At 39.9% G+C, this 24,790-nt stretch overlaps 1 protein-coding gene across 1 annotated transcript in view; it reads right to left on the reverse strand.

The window, feature by feature from the left end:
* Window positions 1–5,149: 5,149 nt before the first annotated feature.
* The window catches only part of MRPS28 (mitochondrial ribosomal protein S28), a 102,179-nt gene continuing 82,538 nt past the window's right edge, over window positions 5,150–24,790 (reverse strand). Inside the window, exon 3 of the mRNA XM_027561251.1 lies at window positions 5,150–5,570. Coding sequence (XP_027417052.1) covers window positions 5,399–5,570 — 172 coding nt within the window. The 3' untranslated portion in view covers window positions 5,150–5,398. The remainder of the gene's footprint in view (window positions 5,571–24,790) is intronic.

The following is a 24,790-nucleotide window of genomic DNA, read 5'->3' on the forward strand; positions in this document are numbered from 1 at the left end:
ATGGTCTAACCAGCCTGTGGTTTCAAAGTCTCGTAGTATTGCATTAATGTTGGCCTCTGAAGTTTTGGGATTCATTTCAAACTCCCTGGTTTCCCTTATTATTCAAATCTGGATTTACCATTCATAGATTCATATAAATGTTTCCTGAACTTACTCATATCTTTAGGTTATATCAATTATGGAAACAATGAGTTCCCCAACAGCAAGGATTCTACACCCCATACATCATGAGACTATAAGCAGGGGTTCTACTACAGAGGAAGGAAGAAATGGGGTGAAAAAATTCAACCTATTTTGGTTGTCCTCTTGGATACAACTGTTCACATCTCGCTCACATGAAAAACGTATTCACTCCCATCCAATGACCACCCTCTCCCCTAAGCCTCACCTAATTATGGTATTTGTCAAAAGTTCAGGATCCTATGATTTGCATCAGTCCAGACTCCGCTACTCTCAACCCAGAGACCTATACACTGAATAGAAAATTATGTCTTCCACATACCTAAGGCAGGAAGCCTCTAGGATGACCCCAACGGCCCCCACCTCTTGGCATTCATGGCCTTGAGCTATCCTCTTCCTTTTAGTAACCTGCTTCTAACCAACAGAATATGGCAATGGTAAGAGGATGCCACATTTGTGACGAGGTCACATAAAATAGTGACTTTCATCTTGCCAGCAGTGTCTTTCTCTTTTTATCTTGATGACTTCGTTGAAGCAAAGTGCCACGTGGAAGATGCCCTGAGGGTGACCTCTACTCAACAGCCACCAGGGAGTTGAAGTCTTCAGTATAGAAACTCCCAGGGAACTGAATCCTGCCAACTCTGTAAGTGAGTTTGGGAGAGGGTCCTTCTCTAGTCACACCCCGAACTCTAGCTGACAACTTGAATGAAGGCTTGTGACAGCTCAGAATCAGAGGACCCAGTTAAGTTGTGCCTGGAGACCTGATCCACAGAAACTGTGAGATAATACACGTGTGTCATTTTAAACTGCTAAATTTGGGGATAATCTGTTACTTAGCAATAGATAATTACTTAACACCTATTGTGCAATGCTGGAACATGATGACAATAATAAATACTACAATTTAAAAAGGTAAAAAAATAGAGGGCACACAGCACTGAACCACAGCAATTCTACAATCCCACTAGGTGTTACAGACTCCCTGTTGTTAACCAGTCAAGGCCCTTTATCTCAAGTCAAGAGGTGTTCCTTGATTAGACCCCTATTCTGCCTCACAGGAGTAGCTCTCAAGTCCATTTTTCTCCGTTGTTTCTGGCTTCTCTGAAGTCCTTTCTGTTCCATCATGCTCCTTGCTATCTTGTGACAAGAACACAAGCGCATAAAAACATACCAGCTAAGCCATTTTTTAAAGACCCCTCTCTTGCTGCAGGAGTCCAGGTCCATGGTCTTTTTATATCTTGAACAGTCGCAGTCTAGACTGGAAGCACTTTTGTCAAAATGCGTCTTCCCAGAACTTTATGGGCTTTCTACTTATTTGATTCCAATAACATCATATGCCAAAAAGCACGTCCACTTTTTTTTTTAGCTAAGCCTTTATGTCTCTAAGCTTAATTACCTCACTTTGGGCACAGTCAGGCTTCTATGACATTTTGTCCTTAAGATTTCTGAGTTCTTCTGTTCATCTGAAAGAACCTACTGGACATATTTTAGTCCTTTCGAAAAGTCCTTTCAAAATGTTTTAGTTACATTCAAGATTTGGTCTTTACCCTGGGATCATGTCAACACTGTGGATTTCACTTTTGTTTGAGCTGTTTTAATGCCTACACCTTTGATAAAATTGTCCCTGAATTCATTATAGTACCTGATTAAGTGCAGCTTATGCTTTCAACATTCTGCTTCATACTTTTTTTTTTTTTTGCCCAAATGTCTCTGTTAATTAGGTAATTTTCCTATCTTCTAAGTTACCTTAGGTGACAGTTTTAACAAATGTTTTGCTACTATTTAACACAGGCTGCTATTTTTTCAGTCCCTTATTAACTTTTTTTTGCTGCCCACCACTCAATCCCAGGACGTGTCACTTTCAGGTACTAATTTCTGTATCAGTTAACAAAAAGCCACCAAAATGTCAATGGTTTATAAGCTTTCACTTCACTTACTGGTCTACAAGTCTGGGATGGTTCTGTTTCAGGAGTGGCCCTAATGTGGGTCCATTAGGCTTGGCTCTACTCTGAGGGTCTGTGCCCCAGAGCAAGGCCAAACATGAAGGCATGCTTCAGCCTCTGCTCACTGCCATTAAGATACCACTGGCCTAACAGAGTCATACGCCCAAGTCCAAAGTCAAGGGGCAGGAAAGTATACTTCACCGTCATGAGACCATGTTGAGAGTATGCATGTACAATATTACTACATTGAAGGGAAGAAACGAGATCAATAATCCAACCTTTCACACCAAATAAAATTTTATTTGAATAAGGGTTTCTATGCTGATGGATGTTTTAAATTCCTAGTCTAAATTTCTAAGTCTTTCCTAGTTGTTTGAAACACCATGGTAATAGAAAGAACATTTGTGTGGAAAAGGGCAAATCAGAAAATACAGGAGTCCAGTACTTTTTGTCAAAACATGGAGGGTGGTTATAGATTTCATCAAACACCTGAAGGGGTGCAAGAAAGGAGTTTGTGAAGATGCTGCACAATGAACCAGCTTATCTTGAATCAGCCCACTATTTATTATGGGATAGCATATTTCTCTTGCATGCCCCAAGTTGTTCAGGTCACGGACTCATTCAATTGCAGGTTGGAAACTATATACTTATATACAGACCATTCAGGTATGGTCAAATCCCTTAGGATTATACAGTGGAAGTGACAAATAGATTGAAGGGACTAGATCTGATAGACAAAGAGCCTGAAGAACTATGGATGGAGGTTCATGACACTGTACAGGAGGCAGGGATCATGACCATCCCCAAGAGAAAGAAATGGAAAAAGACAAAATGGTTGTCTGAGGAGACCTTACAAATAGCTGAGAAAAGAAGTGAAGGGCAAAGGAGAAAAGGAAAAATATACCCATTTGAATGCAGAGTGCCAAAGAAAGCAAGGAGAGATAAGAAAGCCTTCCTCAGTGATGAATACAAAGAAATAGAGGAAAACAATAGAATGGGAAAGACTAGAGATCTCTTCAAGAAAATTAGAGTTACCAAGGGAACATTTCATGCAAAGATGGGCACAATAAAGGACAGAAATGTATAGATCTAACAGAAGCAGAAGATATTAAGAAGAGGTGGCAAGAATACACAGAAGAACTATACAAAAAAGATCTTCACGACCCAGATAATCACGATGGTGTGATCACTGACCTAGAGCCAGACTTCCTGGAATGTGAAGTCAAGAGGGCCTTAGGAAACATCATTATGAACAAAGCTAGTGGAGATGATAGAATTCCAGGGGAGCTATTTCAAATCCTGAAAGATGATGCTGTGAAAGTGCTGCACTCAATATGCCAGCAAATTTGGAAAACTCAGCAGTGGCCACAGGAGTGGAAAAGGTCAGTTTTCATTCCAATCCCAAAGAAAGGCAATGCCAAAGAATGCTCAAACTACCGCACAATTGCACTCCTCTCACACGCTAGTAAAGTAATGCTCAAAATTTTCCAAGCCAGGCTTCAACAATATGTGAACCGTGAACTTCCAGATGTTCAAGCTGGTTTTAGAAAAGGCAGAGGAACCAGAGATCAAATTGCCAACATCTGCTGGATCATGGAAAAAGCAAGAGAGTTCCAGAAAAACATCTATTTCTGCTTTATTGACTATGCCAAAGCTTTTGACTGTGTGGATCACAGTAAACTGTGGAAAATTCTGAAAGAGATGGGAATACCAGACCACCTGACCTGCCTCTTGAGAAACCTATATGCAGGTCAGGAAGCAACAGTTAGAACTGGACATGGAACAACATTTCCTGGAGTTTGCTCAAATTTGTGTCCATTGAGTTGTTGACACTAAACAGCAACTTTCAAATATATGATACAATATTGGTAATTATAGTCACCATGCTGTACATTACATCCCCATGGCTAATGTATCTTATACCCGAATGTTTGTAGTTTTTAACCGCTTTCACTCATTTTGCCCACTGTTACCACCATCAACTCCTGCTCTCAACTACCAATACATTCTTTATATCCATGAGCTCTTCTTCTTAGATTTCATATATAAGTGAGATCATACAGTTTCATCATTCCCTGTCTGACATTTCACATTACACAGTGCCTTCAAGGTCAATCCATGTTGTCAAAAATGGCGAGATTTCCTTATTTTTTAATGTTTGAATAATATTCCATTATATATATGATGCATGTGTGTGCATGTATATCACAGTTTCTTTATCCATTCATGTATTGATGGACACTTGAAAGTGTTAGTTGCTCAGTCGTGTCCGACTCTTTGCGACCCTGTGCACTGTAGCCTGGCAGGCTCCGCTGTCCATGGAATTCTCTGGGTAAGAATACCAGAGTAGGTAGCCATTTCTTTCTTCACAGGATCTTTCTGAACCAGGGGTCAAACCTGGGTCTCCTGCAGAGATAGAGGAGTTTCTTTATCCATTCTTCCATTGGTGAACACTTAAGTTGCTTCCGTACCTTCAGCTATTGTAAATGATGCTGCAATGAACACAGAGGTGCATGTCTTTTTGAGTTAATGTTTTCATTTTCTTTGGAAATACCCATAAAAGTGGAATTGTTGTATCATGTGATAATTCTATTTTTCATTTTTTGAGGAACCTCCATAATGTTTTCCATTGTGGCTGCACCAATTGACATTCCAGTAACTAGTGCACCAGGGTTCCCTTTTAAAATTCTACATTCTCGCCAACCCTTGTTACTTCTTGCCTTCTGATGACAGCCATTCTAACAGGTGTGAGGTGGGATCTCGTGGTTTGACTCATTTCCCTGATGCTGAGCACCTTCTCATGTAACTCTTGGCCATCTGTATGTCTTTTTCGGAAAAACGTCTATTCAGATCCTCTGCCCCTTCTGCTGTATTTTTGTCCTTAGCACTCATCACCATCTAACATGCTATTTATTTTACTTACTTGTCAATTTCCCCAGCCAAAGGTAAGCCCTAACAGGCAAGCAATTTCATCTGATTTGTTTACCACTGTTTCTTTTGTATTTAGAACAGTGGCATACACATAGTGAACACTCAAAACATATTTATTGAATGACAGAATTTCTCAGTACAGTTTATGCTTTCCCAATAAAAGGAAAGAACGGGCATAAAAACAGGGGGAGGGGAGATACAGCTAAAGAAAATTCTAGCAAATAAGAGCTATAATTATAGCTTTCATTTACCATGTCTTTTTCTAATCATTTATTCATAATTGTCTAATTGTGTTCTTGAATATCTGCATTCAACATAAAAGGAGTGAATGCACTCAGCAAAGTTCATTTATTTTCCCGACGTTCCTCTTTTGATTTTGAGTCTTTACTCTCCTGGAGTCCTAACAGAACTGCTTCAGCCTCTAGGATGGTTGTATCTGTTGTCGCTCCCAGGAACCTGGATGTAAGTTCAAGATCTAATAGTCGCAGCCGGACTCTGGTTCCTTTCTGGTATTTCCTAAATAGTAAGAAAAAAATGCCATTAATTCTTCATATCATAAAATGAACAACTAAAATCAAACTCAAGTTCTAATTCTAATTTGTGTTGGCTCCAGATAAGGAAATTAACAGTAGTATCAGGGAAATAGTTGTTTCTGACAGAAAAGTTATTTAGTTGTATCAGAATTTTTATGTTAAAGTCACCTTTAAAGATTTTATAACTGAAATGAAAATGTATTCCAGACTGAAATTCAAACAAGTTGGTCCTTGAAACTGACATTTATTTTAATGTCATTCATTTTTAAAGTCAAAGAGTATCAAGGGGAAAAAATGTTTTCAGAAACATTTTGTCTTCTAAAATTAGTATCTTCTTTGAAAAACAAAATGGAAAAAAGTCTCACTGCAAAATACTTACTATAGGGGATTGACTGCACTGTAATTAAAATATAACGCTGGCCCCACAATGTATGATGGCTCCATTTGGTAAAAACAAAAATATTCAAGTATTTCACAATCCCAAGTGAAAACCGATGCTCATTTAGCTTTCTTCCTTGATCAATCATTTTAAGAGCTTAATATCAACATTACGAAAAGGTACAGAGAGTGAAAATATTGCTACTGAATGAAAATCACAACTCTTTCTTAAAAACATCTACATATACACCTCAAGTGCTCTAAGGTAATTTTAAAATTAAAATAATTTTATATAAACAGAAAATGAAGAAACAGAGTTCTCCCAAAAAAAGAAAATGATTTTGGTAGACCATACAGTGAATAGCCTCCACATAATGTTTGATTAGGTATTCTGGAGGAATTTATAGGTGATTCATCAAGTAAACCTGTAGGTTATTTGGCTTTTTTCTAAGTCATTTTTCTTTCTGATTACAGAACAAAATGTCCTTCTGTAAAATTTGAAAAATCACAACGTCAGTCACACTTCCTAGTCTTTCTATATGTATATTTATATATATGTACGTGGGTGTGTGCATGTGATGGCACAGATCATACTTCTTTGTTTAAAAAAACTGAAGAGATATCCTAGAATAGCAAGGCCTAGCTTTATACTCTTAGAAAACAGAAATTCCCATCCTACTTCTCTTTGCCTTTTGCACTGCCGCACTGCTTGGACCTTCCTTATGAAAAAATCCTGTTGGTTCCCAGGTATCCAGGTAGAATGTATCAAACGCAGGCCTTGAGAGTTTCCACATTCTCCTTATCAGAATGTCGATTCTGTGACTGGAATTCCCAAGAAAGACAGCGTAGCCAAGTAAGCACAAATGTTAGTGCCCTTCACTCACCTCTATTGGTTATCTGTGTAAATCTCTGGTTTCTCATTAGATCAAATGCTCCCTAAGATTTGTCACTGTGTTTACATCTGCATCCTTCCAGGGCCAAAGCAGCAGGAACGCAAATGTATGTCAACAAATTAACAAGACACTTGCTGACAAAAGCCACCACCTCATCGACAGTCTAGATGCTCCATTCTCTTGGCTTTAGCTGCTGTGTGGCCTGGCTCATTTACTCAACCTCCCTGAAGTCTGCCTGGCACAGAGCCTGGTGCACTGTGGTTATTAAATGTTAGTTTTCTTCTTCCATTGTTCAGAGTTAGATAATAAACTGACCATGATAAAGGGGAACAGTGATTGTTTTTCTTTTAATGAAAAGAGTTGAACACGCACAAACACTTGGGACACGCTATCTGGGCATAGTCACACGGAAGGGGCAGCTCTCAGTGGAGACAGTCCTGTGTCTTGTAAATGTTAGCAATCTCCTGTTACAAAAATAAAATCAGAAATACCACGAGTGTCCAGTACGCTTGGTAGTTTATGGAAAGCAAAACTGTCCCTATGTTTAGGTGGGGGAGCCTTTAATAATATGAAAGTTTTGCATTCATCTCTAAAAAGTATGGAAATTCAAGAAGCTACCCAGTGAGTTGGTACCAGAAATGAAAAGTGAGCTGCAGGCCTTTACGTGTGCTGAATGAATCAAGAATCACCCACACTGTGCACTGAACAACAACAACAAAAACACCTCTAGAAGATTCTCTGACTTCAGTTGTCTGGAAGTAGCTGTTTCTACTTTTATGGTACTTACTTTTCCCTGTGCATTATTTCTATGTGTCATCTTCCCTAGCAGACCATAGCTCATTAAGGGCAGGGCTTTTATCTCATCCATCCCTCTCATAGTACCCAGAGGAGACCTATACATTTCACACACCAGAAGCAACCGCAGTGCTCCTTAAAAATGCACATGAGGAAGCAACCCCAGAGAGTGAGTTGGCAGATCTGGGGTGGGACTCAGGAATTTGCTTTTTTTGTTGTTAAGAGTTATGTTTCATTCGGTGGGAATTTTTAGGACTTCACGCCTGGGAGACAGCATTTCAGGTAACCCTGAGAGAACTGCTCTGAGGAGGCGGGGGCATGGAGGGGCAAGGAGAGGGGAGGAGTCAGGTTATACAGAAGTTTGCAACAAAGGGCGGGTAGTCTGAACATCAAAAGTATTTTTATGAATTAAGAAAACCAGATTATCTCAAAAGTTAAGGAATTTAGTGCTTTCTACTTTTCTACGTATGGGAAGATTCAAGTGTTGGGGCTCATTGAAATCATTCCTTCCACAGGCATCTTAGTGATCTGGGGCCAGTATGCTGAGATTTTTCACATCCTGAATTCTTCAGTGCTCACCTAGGGAGGGGCTGCAGGGGAATTTGCCTTTTTAAAGCTCCCCAGGTAAGCACATGTAGTCTTCTCTGATCAGCATTTGAGAAAAATCTGGCCTAGAACCACCTGTATTATATACAACGCACGGCATCCAACATACATACAAAGGGCCAGTAAAACGAGGACCTCTGACGGACTTTGCAGCCACCGTGAACAGCCTTTCAGAGTAACAGATGTTTTCCACAAGTGATGACAAAACCAACAAACTTCAGGATGAGTAATTTAGACTAACCAAATAAAATAAAGCCAGGCAATGACAACATATAAAGGAGAAATGCACCTTAAAAGAGTCCCTTGAACAAAGCCTGGTGACCACTGGGGCGGGACTGACTCTCGCACACACAGACGGTTCCCTCTGAGAAACCCAGGATGCAGAAAGGTTGGTAGTCCTCACTCACAGGAACAGCAGCCATACCATTAATGTGGAGTTTATCCTTGCTTTAAGTTTGAAATACTTCATTAGAGGGAAGTAAAGAAATGACTGATATATTTCAGAGAACTCCATTTCCGCCAATGTAATTTGAGGTGACCCTCCAGTACTGCAGTCTTTGATAATCACTTATACCACTTAGTCTTCCCATTTGGGTTTCCATTGTTTCACATAACAAGATTTAAAATAAATATGCCAGTACACTCCTTCCCCAAGACTGCATTGCTCATACAGTTTCCAAATGCTCCTTTTAGTCAAAGATTTTGGCCTAAGTATAAATATCCAGAAAATGCAATGAGGTGGTGAAGACTGTAGACTCTGGAGCCAGATGATTAGAAACATGCCCAGCTCCACCCCTAAACATGCAGCTCTGAGCTAGTTACTTCATCTCTATTTCAGTTTCCTCATTTGTAAAATTGAAATAATAATTATGGGTTTCCCTAGTGTCTCAGATGACACCAGACGAACTTCCAGGTGAACTTCCAGATGTTCAACCTGGTTTTAAAAAAGGCAGAGAAACCAGAGATCAAATTGCCAATATCTGCTGGATCATCGAAAAAGCAAGAGAGTTCAAGAAAAACATCTACTTCTGCTTTACTGACTATGCCAAAGCCTTTGACTGTGTGGATCACAATAAACTATGGAAAATTCTGAAAGAGATGAGAATACCAGACCACCTGACCTGCCTCTTGAGAAACCTATATGCAGGTCAGGAAGCAACAGTTAGAAATGGACATGGAACAACAGACTGGTTCAAAATAGGAATAGGCGTACGTCAAGGCTGTATATTGTCACCATGCTTATTTAACTTCTATGCAGAGTGCATCATGAGAAACACTGGGCTGGAAGAAGCACACGCTAGAATCAAGATTGCCAGGAGAAACATCAATAACCTCAGATATGCAGATGATACCACCCTTATGGCAGAAAGTGAAGAACTAAAGAGCCTCTTGTTGAAAATGAAAGAGGAGAGTTAAAAAGTTGGCTTAAAGCTCAACATTCAGAAAACAAAGATCATGGCATCTGATCCCATCACTTCATGGCAAATAGATGGGGAAACAGTGGAAACAGTGGCTGACTTTATTTTGGGGGGCTCCAAAATCACTGCAGATGGTGATCACAGCCATAAAATTAAAAGACGCTTACTCCTTGGAAGGCAAGCTGTAACCAACCTAGACAGCATATTAAAAAGCAGAGACATTACTTTGTCAACAAAGGTCCATCTACTCAAGGCTATGGTTTTTCCAGTAGTCATATATGGATGTGAGAGTTGGACTGTAAAGAAAGCTGAGCACCGAAGAATTGATGCTTTTGAACCGTGGTGTTGGAGAAGACTCTTTAGAGCCCCTTGGACTGCAAGGAGATCCAACCAGTCCATTCCAAAGGAGATTAGTCCTAGGTGTTCACTGGAAGGACTGATGTTGAACCTGAAACTCCAATACTTTGGCCACCTGATGCGAAGGGCTGACTCATTTGAAAAGACCCTGATTCTGGGAAAGATTGAGGGCAGGAGGAGAAGGGGTCAACAGAGGATGAGATGGTTGGATGGCATCACCGACTCAATGGATATGAGTCTGGGTAAACTCCATGAGTTGGTGATGGACAGGGAGGCCTGGAGTGCTGCAGTTCATGGAGTTGCAAAGAGTCAGACGCGACTGAGCGACTGAACTGAACTGAACTGGTGTCTCAGACAGTAGAGTCGGCCTGCAGTGCGGGAGACCCATGTTTGATCCCTGGGTCAGGAAGATCCTCTGGAGAAGGAAACAGCAACCCACTCCATTATTCTTGCCCAGAAAATCCCATGGATGGAGGAGCCTGGCAGGCTACAGCCCATGGAGTCACAAAGAGTCGGACAGGACTGAGTGACTTCACTTTCAGGTTACTATGAGCATAAAATGAGTTAACACACCTGCCAAGTCCTTATACATGCTCAATAAATGTTGGCTGCCATCATCAATCACCACCACTACCACCACCATCACCATCAAAACAAACCCAGTGACAGTAGATGTTCCAGCTTTGGCATGATGGAGGGTACAAGAACACTCTCAAGGGATATAGGTAGATGTAAGGCTGATTCACTTTGCTATACATCAGAAACGTCAGCAGTGTAAAGCAACTATACTCCAATTAAAAAATTATGACTACAAGAAAAAAAATAAGAACACTCCCAGATATAATTTCAAGTTATAATTAAATCAGTTAAAGGATTTCTACAGACAGTAAGCTTTGGGGATGAGTTTTCTTTCAATAATTTGCTTTGATTCAAATCTTACTTATTTTAATAGTATAAACATTCCTCTCTTAAAATATATTATAAATGTCCTACCAAAAAGAAAAAATTTATTTAAAAATGAATGTTGAATTTCTTTTGAGGATGTGAGGCAAACTAGCACTGAACAAAAGCAAGTAAAACTCACAGAACTACACACCACATTCACGCCACATTTAATGGTCCACACCTCCCTGCCTTAGCTACATTAACATTTAATGGTCCACACTTCCCCGCCTTAGCTATATTATACCTGAAAACAATAAAGTAGAAATATATGGTGAGTCACAGAAGGGTCACAGTGACTCATCCACTCTAGTGTTCTTTTTGACAGGGGCTCAATGAACACTGAGGGGCAGGCAGAGCTGTCTAATTTTACCTTCTCCTATCACTCCTTAATTCTTGATGGAGTTCAGTGAATCTATTTTTAGCACACAACTATTTCTTGGAAGGGGAAGATGATCCTTTCAATAGGCTCATAATTTTTCTTCTTCTTTTAAAATTGACTATTTCAATAGCAGACTTAACTTCGAACCTGTCAAATATCCCTTTCTTTATAGAACTGACTCGACTTCCTCTGTCTTCTATGTGTCTTAGTCACTTGGTCATGTCTGACTCTTTGTGACCCCATGAACTGTAGCCCGCCAGACTCCTCTGTCCCTGGAATTCTCCAGGCAAGAATGCTGGAGTAGGTTGCCATTCCCTTCTCCAGGGGATCTTCCTGACTCAGGGATTGAACCTGGGTCTCTTGCATTGTAGGAGGATTCTTTACCATCTGAGCCACCAGGGAAGCCCTTCTCTATAATGAGGTTTTATTCTTCTTTTGGACTTCCAAGGAGGCACAGTTGGTAAAGAATCTACCTGCCAATGCAAGAGATGCAAGAAACACAGGTTTGATCCTTGGCTTGGGAAGATCCCCTGAAGGAGGAAATGGCAAACCATTCCCATATTCTTGCCTGGAAAATTCCATGGACAGAGGAGCCTTGGCATGTCCATGGGGTGCATGGGGTCACAAAGAGTCAAACACTACTAAGCATGCACGCACAAAAAATTATTCTTTTAATTAGTTTTCCCTCATTTCTTTTATTTTATCAGTGGACTCTTCCTTCTAAAAGTCACACAAATGCCCATAAATATAACTGGGGTACAATTTCAAGAGGTTCACAGATTACCTGAAGGTCATCTACGGACCTCTAAGATTAAGAAGTTCTGTTCTAGATTTTAAGTCTGTTTATATTTCTGGATATAATATAATTATATAATATAATTGGGAAAGGAGTACGACAAAGCTGTATATTGTCACCCTGCTTATTTAACTTATATGCAGAGTACATCATGTGAAATGCCAGGCTAGGTGAATCACAAACTGGAATTAAGATTGTTGGGAGAAACAGATATGCAGATGATACCACTCTAATGGCAGAAAATGAAGAGGAACTAAAGAGCCTCTCAAAGAGGGCGAAAGAGGAGAGTGAAAAAGCTGGCTTAAAACTCAACAGTAAAAAAAATACCCTAAGATCATGGCATCCAGTCCCATCACTTCATGGAAAATAGAAGGGGAAAAAGTGGAAACAGTGACAGATTTTATTTTCTTGGGCTTCAAAATCACTGTGGACAGTGACTGCAGCCAGGAAATTAAAAGATGCTTGCTCCTTGGAAGAAAAGCTATAACAAACCTAGAGAGTGTATTCAAACATTGTTTTGCCAACAAAGGTCTGGAGAGTCAAAGCTATGGTTTTTCCAGTAGTCGTGTACAAATGTGGAATTGGACCACAAAGAAGGCTGAGTGCCGAAGAGTTGATGCTTTCGAACTGTGGTGCTGGGAGAAGACTCCAAAACCCCCTTGGACAGCAAGATCAAACCAGTCAGACCGAAAGGAAATTAACCCTGGATGTTCACTGCAAGGACTGATGCTGAAGCTGAAGCTCCAATCTCTAGTCACCTTAGGAAAAGAGTCAATTCATGGTAAAGACTCTGATGCTGGGAAAGATTGCTGGCAGGAGGAGAAGGGGGGAACAGAGGATGAGATGGTTGGATGGCATCATCGACTCAATGGACATGAGTTTCAGCAAACTGCAGAGATGGTGAAGGACCGGGAAGCCTGGCGTGCTGCAGTCCATGGGGTTGCAAAGAGCTGGACACGGCTTAGGTATGTTGTGTCCAACAACAATCAATGAACAACAACAATAAATAGTTTTTGAGGTAAAAGGAATGGGTTCTCATTCTATCTACACGACAACATGGCCTTATAATTATTTCTGTTGTTTTATTTCCAGTGTGTTTCTTAAGGAGACTTAGGACTTCAGGCAACAAGCTCACCGGGCCACTGCTTGCAGCCACACAGCTGTAAGTGGGACAGCCAACCTCTACCACAGCCTCATTTTCTAGTGTAAATAAGACAAAAGTTCACAGCATATGTAAGGAAAGATGGAATTTTTCTTTTATTACCCCTGGTCACTTCCATAAGTCTAACCCTATTATGAATGAATAAGGACAAGTCTTAAAGAGAATTAGGTGCACAGCAGCACAATATTTTCAATTAAAAAAATATGGAACAGGGTAGGGAGGAGGTATAAATTAAGAGTTTGGGATTAGTAGATACAAACTGCTGCTGCTGCTGCTAAGTCACTTCAGTCATGTCCGACTCTGTGTGATCCCATAGACGGCAGCCCACCAGGCTCCCCCATCCCTGGGATTCTCCAGGCAAGAACACTGGAGTGGGTTGCCATTTCCTTCTCCAATGCATGAAAGTGAAAAATGAAAGTGAAGTCGCTCAGTCATGTCTGACTCTTTGCAACCCAATGGACTGCAGCCTACCAGGCTCCTCCCTCCATGGGATTTTCCAGGCAAGAACACTGGATGTAAAATAAATAAACAACATGGTCCTACTGTATAGAGAACTATATTCAATATCTTACAATAAACTATAATGAAAAAGAATAAGAAAAAATATATAACTGAATCACTTTGCTGTATACCAGAAACTAATACAATATTGTTAATTATCAGTTCAGTTCAGTTGCTCAGTTGCATCCGACTCTTTGCAACCCCATGGACTGCAGCATGCCAGGCCTCCCTGTCCATCACCAACTCCTGGAGTTTACCCAAAGTCATGTCCTCTAAGTTGGTGATGTCATCCAACCATCTCAGCCTCTGTTGTCCCCTTCTCCTCCTGCCTTCAATCTTTCCCAGCATCAGGGTCTTTTCACATGAGTCAGTTCTTTGCATCAGGTGGCCAAAGTACTGGAGTTTCAACTTCAACATCAGTCCTTCCAAAGAATATTCAGGACTGATTTCCTTTAGGATGGACTGGTTGGATCTCCTTGCAGTCCAAGGGACTCTCAAGAGTCTTCTCCAACACTACAGTTCAAAAGCACAAATTCTTTGGAGCTCAGCTTTCTTTATAGTTCAACTCTCACATCCATACATGACTAGTGGAAAAACCATAGCCTTGAGTAGATGGAACTTCGTTGGCAAAGTAATGTCTCTGCTTTTTAATATGCTGTTAGATTGGTCATAACTTTCCTTCCAAGGAGTAAGCGTCTTTTAATTTCATGGCTGCAATCACAATTTGCAGTGATTTTGGAGCCCCTCAAAATAAAGTAAGCCACTGTTTCCCCATCTATTTGCCATGAAGTGATGGGACCACATGCCATGATCTTAGTTTTCTGAATGTTGAGCTTTGAGCCAACTTTTTCATTCTCTTCTTTCACGTTCATCAAGAGGTTCCTCACTTTAATTAAAAAATAAAAAACATGGGAAAAATTAAATTAAAAAATGTATGCAACAAAAGAATAGGCTTAAGATGACAATCTTAAGAAGTTGAAGGAGGCTACCATCTTGAATATTTATACCAAATATTTATATCAAGATGTATTGGAAATGTTCAGAGGTGCTGTTTGGTTGTCACAAAGATCAGGCTGACATCTAGCAGGCGTGGATGGGATGGAGACATTGTGTAATGCAAGGAACTCTTCCATGCAAGAGCTGTCCTACTAGCCATTGACAGCGGTGAAAAATCTGCTTGCAGTGATCTAAGCCTGGAACTCTGTCTGCTAAATATTTTTTATAGGTTGTTTTTTTTAAAAATAAGAGTTTAAGTGAACACTATATTTTCAAGAATGAGATTACAATGTAAATTAAGGGAAGACTGATTTTGTCCAGAATGTTACCAAGAGTTGTTCACAATTTCAGAAAAATCACACTGTCATAAGCAACACCGTCATTTCATTTTTGTGTCTTGCTACATGGGTTAAGGGCTTCCCCGGTGGCTCTAGTGGTAAAGAACCCACATGCCAATTTCAACCTGTAAGAGATGCAGGTTTGACCCCTGGGTCAGGAAGATATCATGCAGAAAGGCATGACAACCCACTCCAGTATTCTTGCCTGGAGAATCCCATGGACAGAGGAGCCTAGGGGGTTATAGTCCATGGGGTTGCAAAAAGTCGGACACAACTGCAGTGACTTGGCATGCAGACACACACACATGGGTTAAATGTATCTTCTTTACGGCTTCAACTTTTGCTTATTCTTTGTACTGGGAGGAGATCAGTCTCTTCTATATCTGATATCTAAAAATATACAATTTATCTTCTTGGCTTTCAATGGAATACGTTGATAAAACTCGGCTTCCCTCCTAGCTAAGCTGGTAAAGAATCTGCCTGCAATGCAGGAAACCCAGGTTCGATCCCTGGGTCAGGAAGACCCCCGGAGAAGGAAATGGCAACCCACTCTAGGATTCTTGCCTGGAGAATACCCATGGACAGAGGTGCCTGGTGGGCTTCAGTCCATGGGGTTGCCCAGAGTTGGACATGACTGAGTGACTAAGAACACTGGCATACATACCTACTACCCAAAAATATACAATTTATCTTCTTGACTTTCAATGGAATACATTGATAAAACTTAATTAAAATATCAACAATTCCAAAACATAACTTTCTATAATGACAGAAACATTCTATATAATGTGGTCATGGAACACTTGAAATATACCCAATGTGGAGAGGAACCAATTTTCTAATTTTATGTAATTTGAATTAAATTTAAACAGTGCAGCTGTAGACAACTTCAAATTGACAATAAAAATAGCAAAATACTTGTCTTACAACAGTGCAGCTGTAGACAACTTCAAATTGACAATAAAAATAGTAAAATACTTGTCTTACAAATATATAAGCATAATCACTGACAGAAACGCTGGTTTTACCAGAAAAATAGCACTTTGAAGTAATTTGTTATAATAAATAGCTATTCCTAATTAGATTCCAGCAAGACTAAACCATCAAATCCATGCTTGCCATTTCTAACTTCTCATGTGTTTCTTTCCATTCTGTTACCTTTTATATTTTCCCTCATATCTGTGTGACACTGTACTAGACACATAGCAATTGAACTGTCTTTTAGATATTTAGAGGTTAAAACAAAATTCCCTGTAAAGATAGCTTACTCCACGTTATAGGTAGAAAATTAAGATACATGAAGTCATTTGCCAATACCACAAAGTTGTTTAAGACGATTTACAGATTTTTTTTCCTCTTCCTTTTCTTCAGTTCTCAATTACCTTGACTTCTTCCAAGAACTGTAAACCTAATCCCTTTGGGAGTGATAAGAAGTTACTACTTCATGTAGTCTCATAATGTCATCCCTTTGAAATAAAATGTAAACCATGTTGCTGTCACCCAAGTAATTGTTTTAATTAGAAAAATGGTTACTTTCAGTGGTAACAAATAATAAATTATATATATATAAAAAAAACCTGAATGACTTCATGCAAGGTTGTCTATTTTTTATACCTTTTTTTAATTAGGAGGAAAAAAAAACCTTAGATATTAGTTTTTCAGAAATGCTGTATTTCATATTAGAACCGTTGAATACTGCTGTCTTGAAAGCGAATAGGACGTCTCCAATGAGTACGTTCAAAATGAAAATAGCCCATGTTTTCACTGGTCAATGTGTTTCTTTAACTTTGAACGCTTGCCTCTGCTGGATCTTTGTGAATTCCAGCCTAAACGGATTCAATCTCAGGCTCCACCACAACCGCTCTCTTCCATGTGCACTTTCGCAGACCATATGCTGCAGTAAGTGAGTCTGCATGTCTGAGCTGTTTAGGAAAAGGGCAATTAAATCTGGTTTTGCATTTCTGTATTAAGGACATGGTTTAAAAACTTTCCTTTGGAGGGGGTTTTGACATTCTTTCCACAGACATTCTTTAACATCTGTCAGTGCAGGCTGCTGACGGTTCTCATAGACTTAAAATAGAGACAGTGTCTTGACTAGTTCTTTGATATACATAAATTAAATAATACAAAGCCGACAAATACAAGTCTTGGATTGAATCTCAGTATCCAAAGAGAATTTCGTAAGGAATTCTGCCTTTGGAAGTCAATTTAGCTGCCTTACTATAATCAAAGTTCACAGAGATTTCAAGAACAGTTGTTTTCAAATCATTAACCATTTATGTTTTCATCCCAACAAGTTAAAATATTTTAGAACTTTTCCTGATTTTCTTGTGATTTGTTATTTTAAAGTTTTAATACTTTGGGAGTAAAATTTTCTTTTCTTTTTTGGAGAGAAACAGCTAAGATATCTTTAATGGTTTAATTACTCCCTATTTGTTTTTTCTAATTCGTACAAACATTCACAGTAACGCTGGCCTCTCTGTGAAGCCACACTTTGCATGTGTGTGCCCGCGCACGCATCTGTAAGGGAGAGTGCCTGCACAGGAGCGTGAAGGGATGTGTGTATTGTGTTCTCCTTTATTGAACTCTCTGGGCATCAACTTCCCCATCTTTGAAAAGCATAATCTTAGAATAGACCTAAGGTCTTCTGCAGTTCAATGATTTTATTCTACTTTTATACAACTTAGAGTGTTTGAAAACTCATACAGTGCCGAGAGCTACTGAGTGCAAAACTGATTCAATATACGTACAAAATGCAAAATGTTAAGGCTTTTTATTAGCTACACATGATATTATTATAGTCTTAAATAAAATAAGTAAAATTTTATATGCAGGCTCTTTGGTATATTTCAGATGTGTCTCCCTTTTTCAAATGCCATCCACTGGGTTTCTTTGACTGTGTTTCTAGTCTGCTGCTTCTTTCTGCTCAGTTTGTAGGATGCCTATGAGATTGACTCACCACCATACTAACTATTCTGTCTTATCAAGCACAACAGCCACAGTTAAAAAATAAAGGTAGAAAGTGCTAGCTTTCTATAATTCCAATAATTATAACTCCAATAATTCAACTGATTAAAATTTAAATTATTGTTCATAATGCTAAAATGTACTTCCTCAAATTGCAATCATCCTGGAATTTAATCTTTTTCTGCAACTCTACGATAAATGTATGATTTTGTTTTTCCCTTAAACCAAATGCTTTTTAACCTTGCCTTGCTAGTTAGTACCACAAACAAGCTTTTATCTCTTGTTCAAACATTGATTTATTTTATGAAATGAAACATTTTTAAACTTCCAATAAAATATTTCACTTTTTAATAATGTGGAACATGCATACAATGTAATATATTACATATAGCATAAATAATGATAGTTATAAACTTTTCTTAGAGTTAGCAAAATAAGATGTGTCAAGAAATCAGGGAAAGAAATATCCTAAAACCTAATGACTATATAGAGTCTATTTTTATTTTTTGAAAAAAAAAAAAAAAATATGTGTTGCTGGTCAGAATATACATATGCAATAAAAAAAGAATATATATATTTGGAAGGACAAAAAAATCCAAAGGAAACAGAAGGAATAAATGCCTTCAGGTACCTGAGATATGCTGATAACTAACATTAGATCAAAGCTGGAACTAGAATTAGAGCATCTAAGCAAAAAAAGGATATACCTTGTGGTATACAAGTTTTGTTTTATGAGAGAAGAAAATGTATACTTTTATTGTCAGAGATAAGTTTAGTCAGGGTACAGCAGAGGAAGGAATATGAGTTTTAAAATGTCATAGAAAGGTCTAGATTTGACCATGACTGAGTATGAGACACTTAGCTCGTATGGACTGCTTGCCTGAGTGCTCAGTGCTCAGTTGCTCAGTCATGTCCGACTCTGAGATCCCATGGACTATAGCCTGCCAGGCTCCTCTGTCTATGGAATTTTTCAGGCAAGAATACTGAGTGTTGTTACTTCCTATTCCAGAGGATCTTCCCAACCTGGGGATTGAATCCCCGCCTCCTGCATCTCCTGCGTTGGCAGGTGTATTCTTTACCACGGAGCCACCTTGAAAATCTTGGACTGCTTACTTAGCTGTAAAGTGAGTATATAACACTTGGTAAAGCTGCTGAGATGCTTAACACATTATGGCACATAGTACATACTCAATAAATAATAGGTATTATGAAATTCATTACATTGATTCTTATATATAATATAAAGTGTAACAGATAACTAAAAGGATAATAATTTCAAATATAAACTAGAACATTGCTCAAATGGACAAGTCTGACAGCAGCCTTCAATATATACAAAAGAAACAAAAGGAAGACAAAACTGACTGAAGACATTCTTTGAGTCTGAGTTTGGGGCTGAGGGAAGAGGATAATAAAATCCAGAAGTTACTTTATAATTTACAGGGATAGACTTGATAACTCTGCAGGGAGTCAGAGCTGAGAGGCAAAACACAATCAATTGGCTGTGGAAGCTTTTTACAGTTTTTTTCTTTCCTTTTTTTATAAAAATACTGATGCCTGGGGTCTAACCCAGACCTACACCATCCAAATCAGTAGGGTGGAGCTGGAGATTCATGCACATTTAGGAAAAACTTCTCAAATGAGTCTGGTTTGAAAAGCATTGGCTACAGTATTCGTAAGTTCTCTGAGTATTTATGAGTATTCATGAGTTCTCAGACATTCTCTGAGTCTCTGTCTCAGTCAAACTCCAGATAAATGGTTCATGGCAGTCAAGGGACCGAGCTGAATCTTGGTCAGTTCAAGCTTTAGTTGCCCTAACAAGTGCATGCAGTGCAGACATTACATAGAAAGTTACATTACATAGACATTACATAGACATTACATAGAAAGTTAGACCTGCACATTTTACATATCAAATATGAGATAAGCAAAGTTGCTTTCCTATTATGAAACTGAAGAGATTAATAATATGTATTTCTCTCTAAACAAGGGGCTTCCCTGAGGGCTCAGATGGTAAAGAACCTATCTGCAATGCAGGAGACCTGGGTTCAATACCTGTGTCAGCAAGATCCTCTGGAGAATGGAATAGCTTTTTACTCACTCCACTATTCTTGTCTGGAGAATTTCATGGACAGAGGAGCCTGAAGGGCTACAGCCCACAGGGTTGCAAAAGAGCTGGACATGACTTAGCGACTAAACAACAGCAAAGCACAGGTTCCACATTATATTTCCCACATAAAAAGTCCAGTCTCCTTTCACTTTTCTGACCACATCTAGGGAATTGTCATCTGTTTGGAAAGAAGACAGTCAAAGAATCTTGTAGTATGTAAATGAAAAATTAAGGGAAGGAGCAGTTTGAACAAAAGTAGAAAAGGATCTTATACCTGTCTAAAGAATTTGGAAGTCTTTAATACTAAAGAGGTCACAATATTTATTTTGTGCATCTATTTTGTATGCCTCCAAGAAAGCAGAAATAAGAAAAATAGTTAGAAGTTATAGGGGATGGCAGATTTATGGAAGATTCAGCTTTAATATGAGGAAGAACTTCTAACAGGGTTGGCTGGAAGGGGAACTGGTTATTTTGTGCATTACTAGAGGAAATCACAGGGCATTTTCATGACAGATGAGCACTATGGTCAGATGAGCATGGTCATCTCACGATGGAGTTTGAATTAGTAAGGGCTGAATTAGATGACTTCCAAAATTCCTTTCATTTATAAAATTTTATGAGTCTATGACTCAAAATACTTATTAGGTCTCCCACCATCAGGAAGCACAAAAGCTGGGAAGCAAGTTAAAGAAAGAGCAGCCAAACAGAAGGTAGGCCGGGTATGCAGTAAAAAATTTTAAATCAATTTTTAGTGTACCTTTCAGTACTTAACTCTTTCAGAGCATGAAGTACAGTTACTCTCATTAATGACTTACCACCTCCTTTGGTGCCTGGACTTAGTTCTGGATAGCAAGATCTGTTAGGCACAATTAACTTACTCCTCTGGTTTGAATTTAAAACTAAATCATGCTTCTTGACAGCTTGCCAGATGGCCAGCTAAATTTTGTTTCAGATACAATACACACTTAATTGAGAACAAAAAACAAAGATATTTTACCCTTTCTACTTGTCACTTCCCTCTGCTTGGATGGGCTTCCCTTGTGGCTCAGCTGGTAAAGAATCTCCCTGCAATGTGGGAGACCTGGGTTTGATCCCTGGGTTGGGAAGATCCCCTGGAGAAGGGAAAGGCTATCCACTCCAGTATTCTGACCTGAAGAATTCCATGGACTGTATAATCCATGGGGTCACAGTCAGACATGACTTGAGTGGCTTTCACTTTCACTTCACTTCTGCTTGGATACAAGTGAGAAAAGTGACAAATAAGCCAAACATAGCTACCATTTCCTGTTACCTATGGTCCTCTCTAATAAATTTGTTAATGTGATACTTTTAAACCTCTACTTTGTAACACCATGATACACTATACGTAACAGGCATTTGATCACATCTGTGGAAGACTATAATCAATACACTGGAGAAGGAAATGGCAACCCACTCCAGTACTCTTGCCTGGGAAATCTCACAGACAGAGGAGCCTAGCGACCTACAGTCTGTGGAGTCACAAAGAGTCGGACACGACTAAGTGATTGAGCACGCGCACGCGCGCGCGCACCCACCCACACACACACACACACACACACACGAGTGAATATGTAGTCTCAAGTGCTGCACAAAACTTCTACAACTGGTTCTGCAAACTGGGAGTCTACATTTGACCCCAGTGCATTCCACCACCAGTCATATGTGTCTTAACTGAGCTCCAGTCTCAATGCCACACAGATTTATTCAAAGTCCTGAGAGCAGCCTGCATGTTGTCGGTGGGTTATAGGATGCTGCACATGCTTCCTGATCGCTGGGTCCTTCCTGGCAGAACAGGAATGTGACTGCACAGTGACCAGAGGCTTCTGCTCAGCCAGTTGAAGATTTTTTTTTTTTTTGCTTCCAATTTAAGAAAAGTAATTGTTTCCTTTTAACAGCTAAAGAAAGCCACTGTTTATTGGTTTATTGTTCAGTGATAATTAGGACCATGATAACACACTGACAGTGTCTAAAAACAATTCTGTTACCCAATTTACTCATCTTATGCAAACAATTCTATGATCATTATGTAATGCTGGGCAAGTTTATCTTTATTGTAAAAAGGTAATCACCACAGTATCTACCTCCTAGGACTGCTGAGAAGATGTCCAAGAGAATGCAAATAAAGGACAGAGGAAGCGTTCAGTGTGAGTCTAGTTTGGACAGGCCTTGCTTTAACAAAGTGATAGTTCAGGCATATAACTTGTTCCGTCACAAGTAACGCAGGCCTGGCTGTAAGGCTCACTGGGGCCAGTAAGCTGATTTGGCACGTGGGTTGATCTAGGGATAGACATCAGTAGACAAAAACAGTTTTCAAAGACCTCCGGCTCAAAGAGATTAGGTTTAACTTTTGATGGATGTTGATTGCTTATCTACTGGATAAGCAGCTGGACTCTTGATGAAGAAGTGTGTTCCTAGGCCCTAAATGGCCTTTCTGTGGATAGCAAGACTCCTATGACTAAGGATATAAGAACAGTATATGAACCCTGAGAAAGGTGGCCCACATGAGTGCTTGCCAGGGACCTGGGGCTCCAACCTGTCAGTTTGTTCATTGCTTCATTCATTTGACAAATATTTCTTAAAGGCCCATCTGTGGCAGGCACTCTTCCACATGCTGGAGTAACCAACAAGAAAGACAAGGTTGCAGTGTTCTTTGGCTCATGGAGCTTATGTTGTGGTAGGAAGGAAAAGACAAATAAACAAATCAGACAGGAGTAAGAGCTATGCAGAAAATTAAAATAAAGTGGTATTATAGAGAGGAGACATATAATGGGGTGGTGAAGGAAGGAATCTCTGAAGAGTGACATTTCAGTGGAGCCCAGAATGGTAAATCAGGGGCCAGCTGTGTAAAGATGGGGGCAGAGCCTTTCAGGCAGAGGCACAGTGAATTCAAAGGCTCAAAGGCAAGGACAAGTTGGCATGTCTAGAGAAGGCCACTGTGGCTGGAGAGCACCCAGTGACAGGGACACTGGGAGGAGTCATATGGTGGACAGGAAGGCAGGGAGCAGGCCACCCATAGTGCCTCAGACGCCAATGGAAAGGGTGTGGGGAAATGCGCCACCAAATTTGTTTTTAAGATCATTCTGGCTACTCTTCGGAAAGTGAATTGCAGGAGATGAGGATGGAAAGACGCTGGGTGTGGAGGACTGAAGTGCTAAGTAGGAATTTATCCGTGGGCAAGGGTGTTGCACAGATACACCTGTGTTGGCACACCACAATCCAGGCTCAAAGATCTAATCCTACTGATAACGCTGCGTGTCTTGGTTACACTTCATCCAGGATCACAGTAGAACCTGGCTGAACCTTTTAATACACCGCTTGTATTCTTGTTTTAACAAACAATTTATGCCAGTGCAGAGTCATCTACTTCCTGTTATAATTGGCAGAGCCTGGCTGCAAGGTCCTCTGGGCTGGCAAACTGCCTTGGAAATGGAGTCAGATTCTTATGAAGATAGACAGCGGTTGACAAAAGTTTTCAGAGATGTGTGGTGGGATCTGGGGAGGCATGGCTTCTGAGATTTTCTAAAACAATGTCTGCTCCTACATTTGTTTACGGAAGTGCATACTAGTGTGTTTGGGCTGCTGCAACAAAACTAGGTGTTCAAACATCAGGAATTCATTTTCTCACAGTTCTGGAGGCCTGAAGTTCAAGGTCAAGGTTCTGGCTGATCTGGCCTCTGGAAGACTCTCTCTCAGCTTGCAGACTGCTGTGCTCTTGCACACAGCAAGAGAGGACTCACGCGTCTCCCCCTCCTTTTGTTGCAGGAAGGGGGACCCCTTCCAGGGCCCTAAATGGAGCTTTTGCCTAACACTTGGAAATGAGCTGTCTGAGGAGAAACACATACTGACAAAGCAAGAGACTTTACTGGGAAGGGGCGCCCAGGTGGAGAACAGGTAGGCAAGGGCACCCCGGACGACTGCTCTGCCACGTGGCTCACAGTCTCGGGTTTTATGGCGATGGGATTAGTTTTGGGGTCTGACCTATCACTCTGATTCAGGATCCTTCCTGGTGGCACATGCATTGCTCAGCGAAGAGAGATGCCAGTGAGAAAGATTCTGGGACGTAGTAAGATATGTGGGGTTTCCTTTTGACCTTTCCTCTACTCTTCTGGTTGGTGGTGGCTTGTTTGTTCCACGTTCCTTACTAGACCCTCCTGCCGTCAAATAACTCATGCAAATATTAATAGTTACTATGGCCCCTGGACTGGGTGGGCAGTTTCAGTCAGTGTGTTTCCCCTAACACTTTTATAAGGACACCAATCCCACTGGATACTAACCCCACCTAACCCTTAATGCCTTAACCTCATCCTGATCTCACTTAACCTTTATTACCTCCTCATAGGCCCTATATAGTCATAATGGGAACCAGGGCTTCAAAATATGAATTTGGGGAAGACAGTTCAGTACATAACAATGTGTTATTATGAATTCTCATTTGTGTGAGTATATGCAAATGTTAAACTTATTTGAAACATATTTATTGCCATTATATGCCAAGGAGGTATTCAGGGTATGAAGAATAAATCTGTGATCTCAAGAAGTTT

This window comes from Bos indicus x Bos taurus, chromosome 14 (assembly GCF_003369695.1).
Source record: "Bos indicus x Bos taurus breed Angus x Brahman F1 hybrid chromosome 14, Bos_hybrid_MaternalHap_v2.0, whole genome shotgun sequence".
Classification (NCBI taxonomy): domain Eukaryota; kingdom Metazoa; phylum Chordata; class Mammalia; order Artiodactyla; family Bovidae; genus Bos; species Bos indicus x Bos taurus.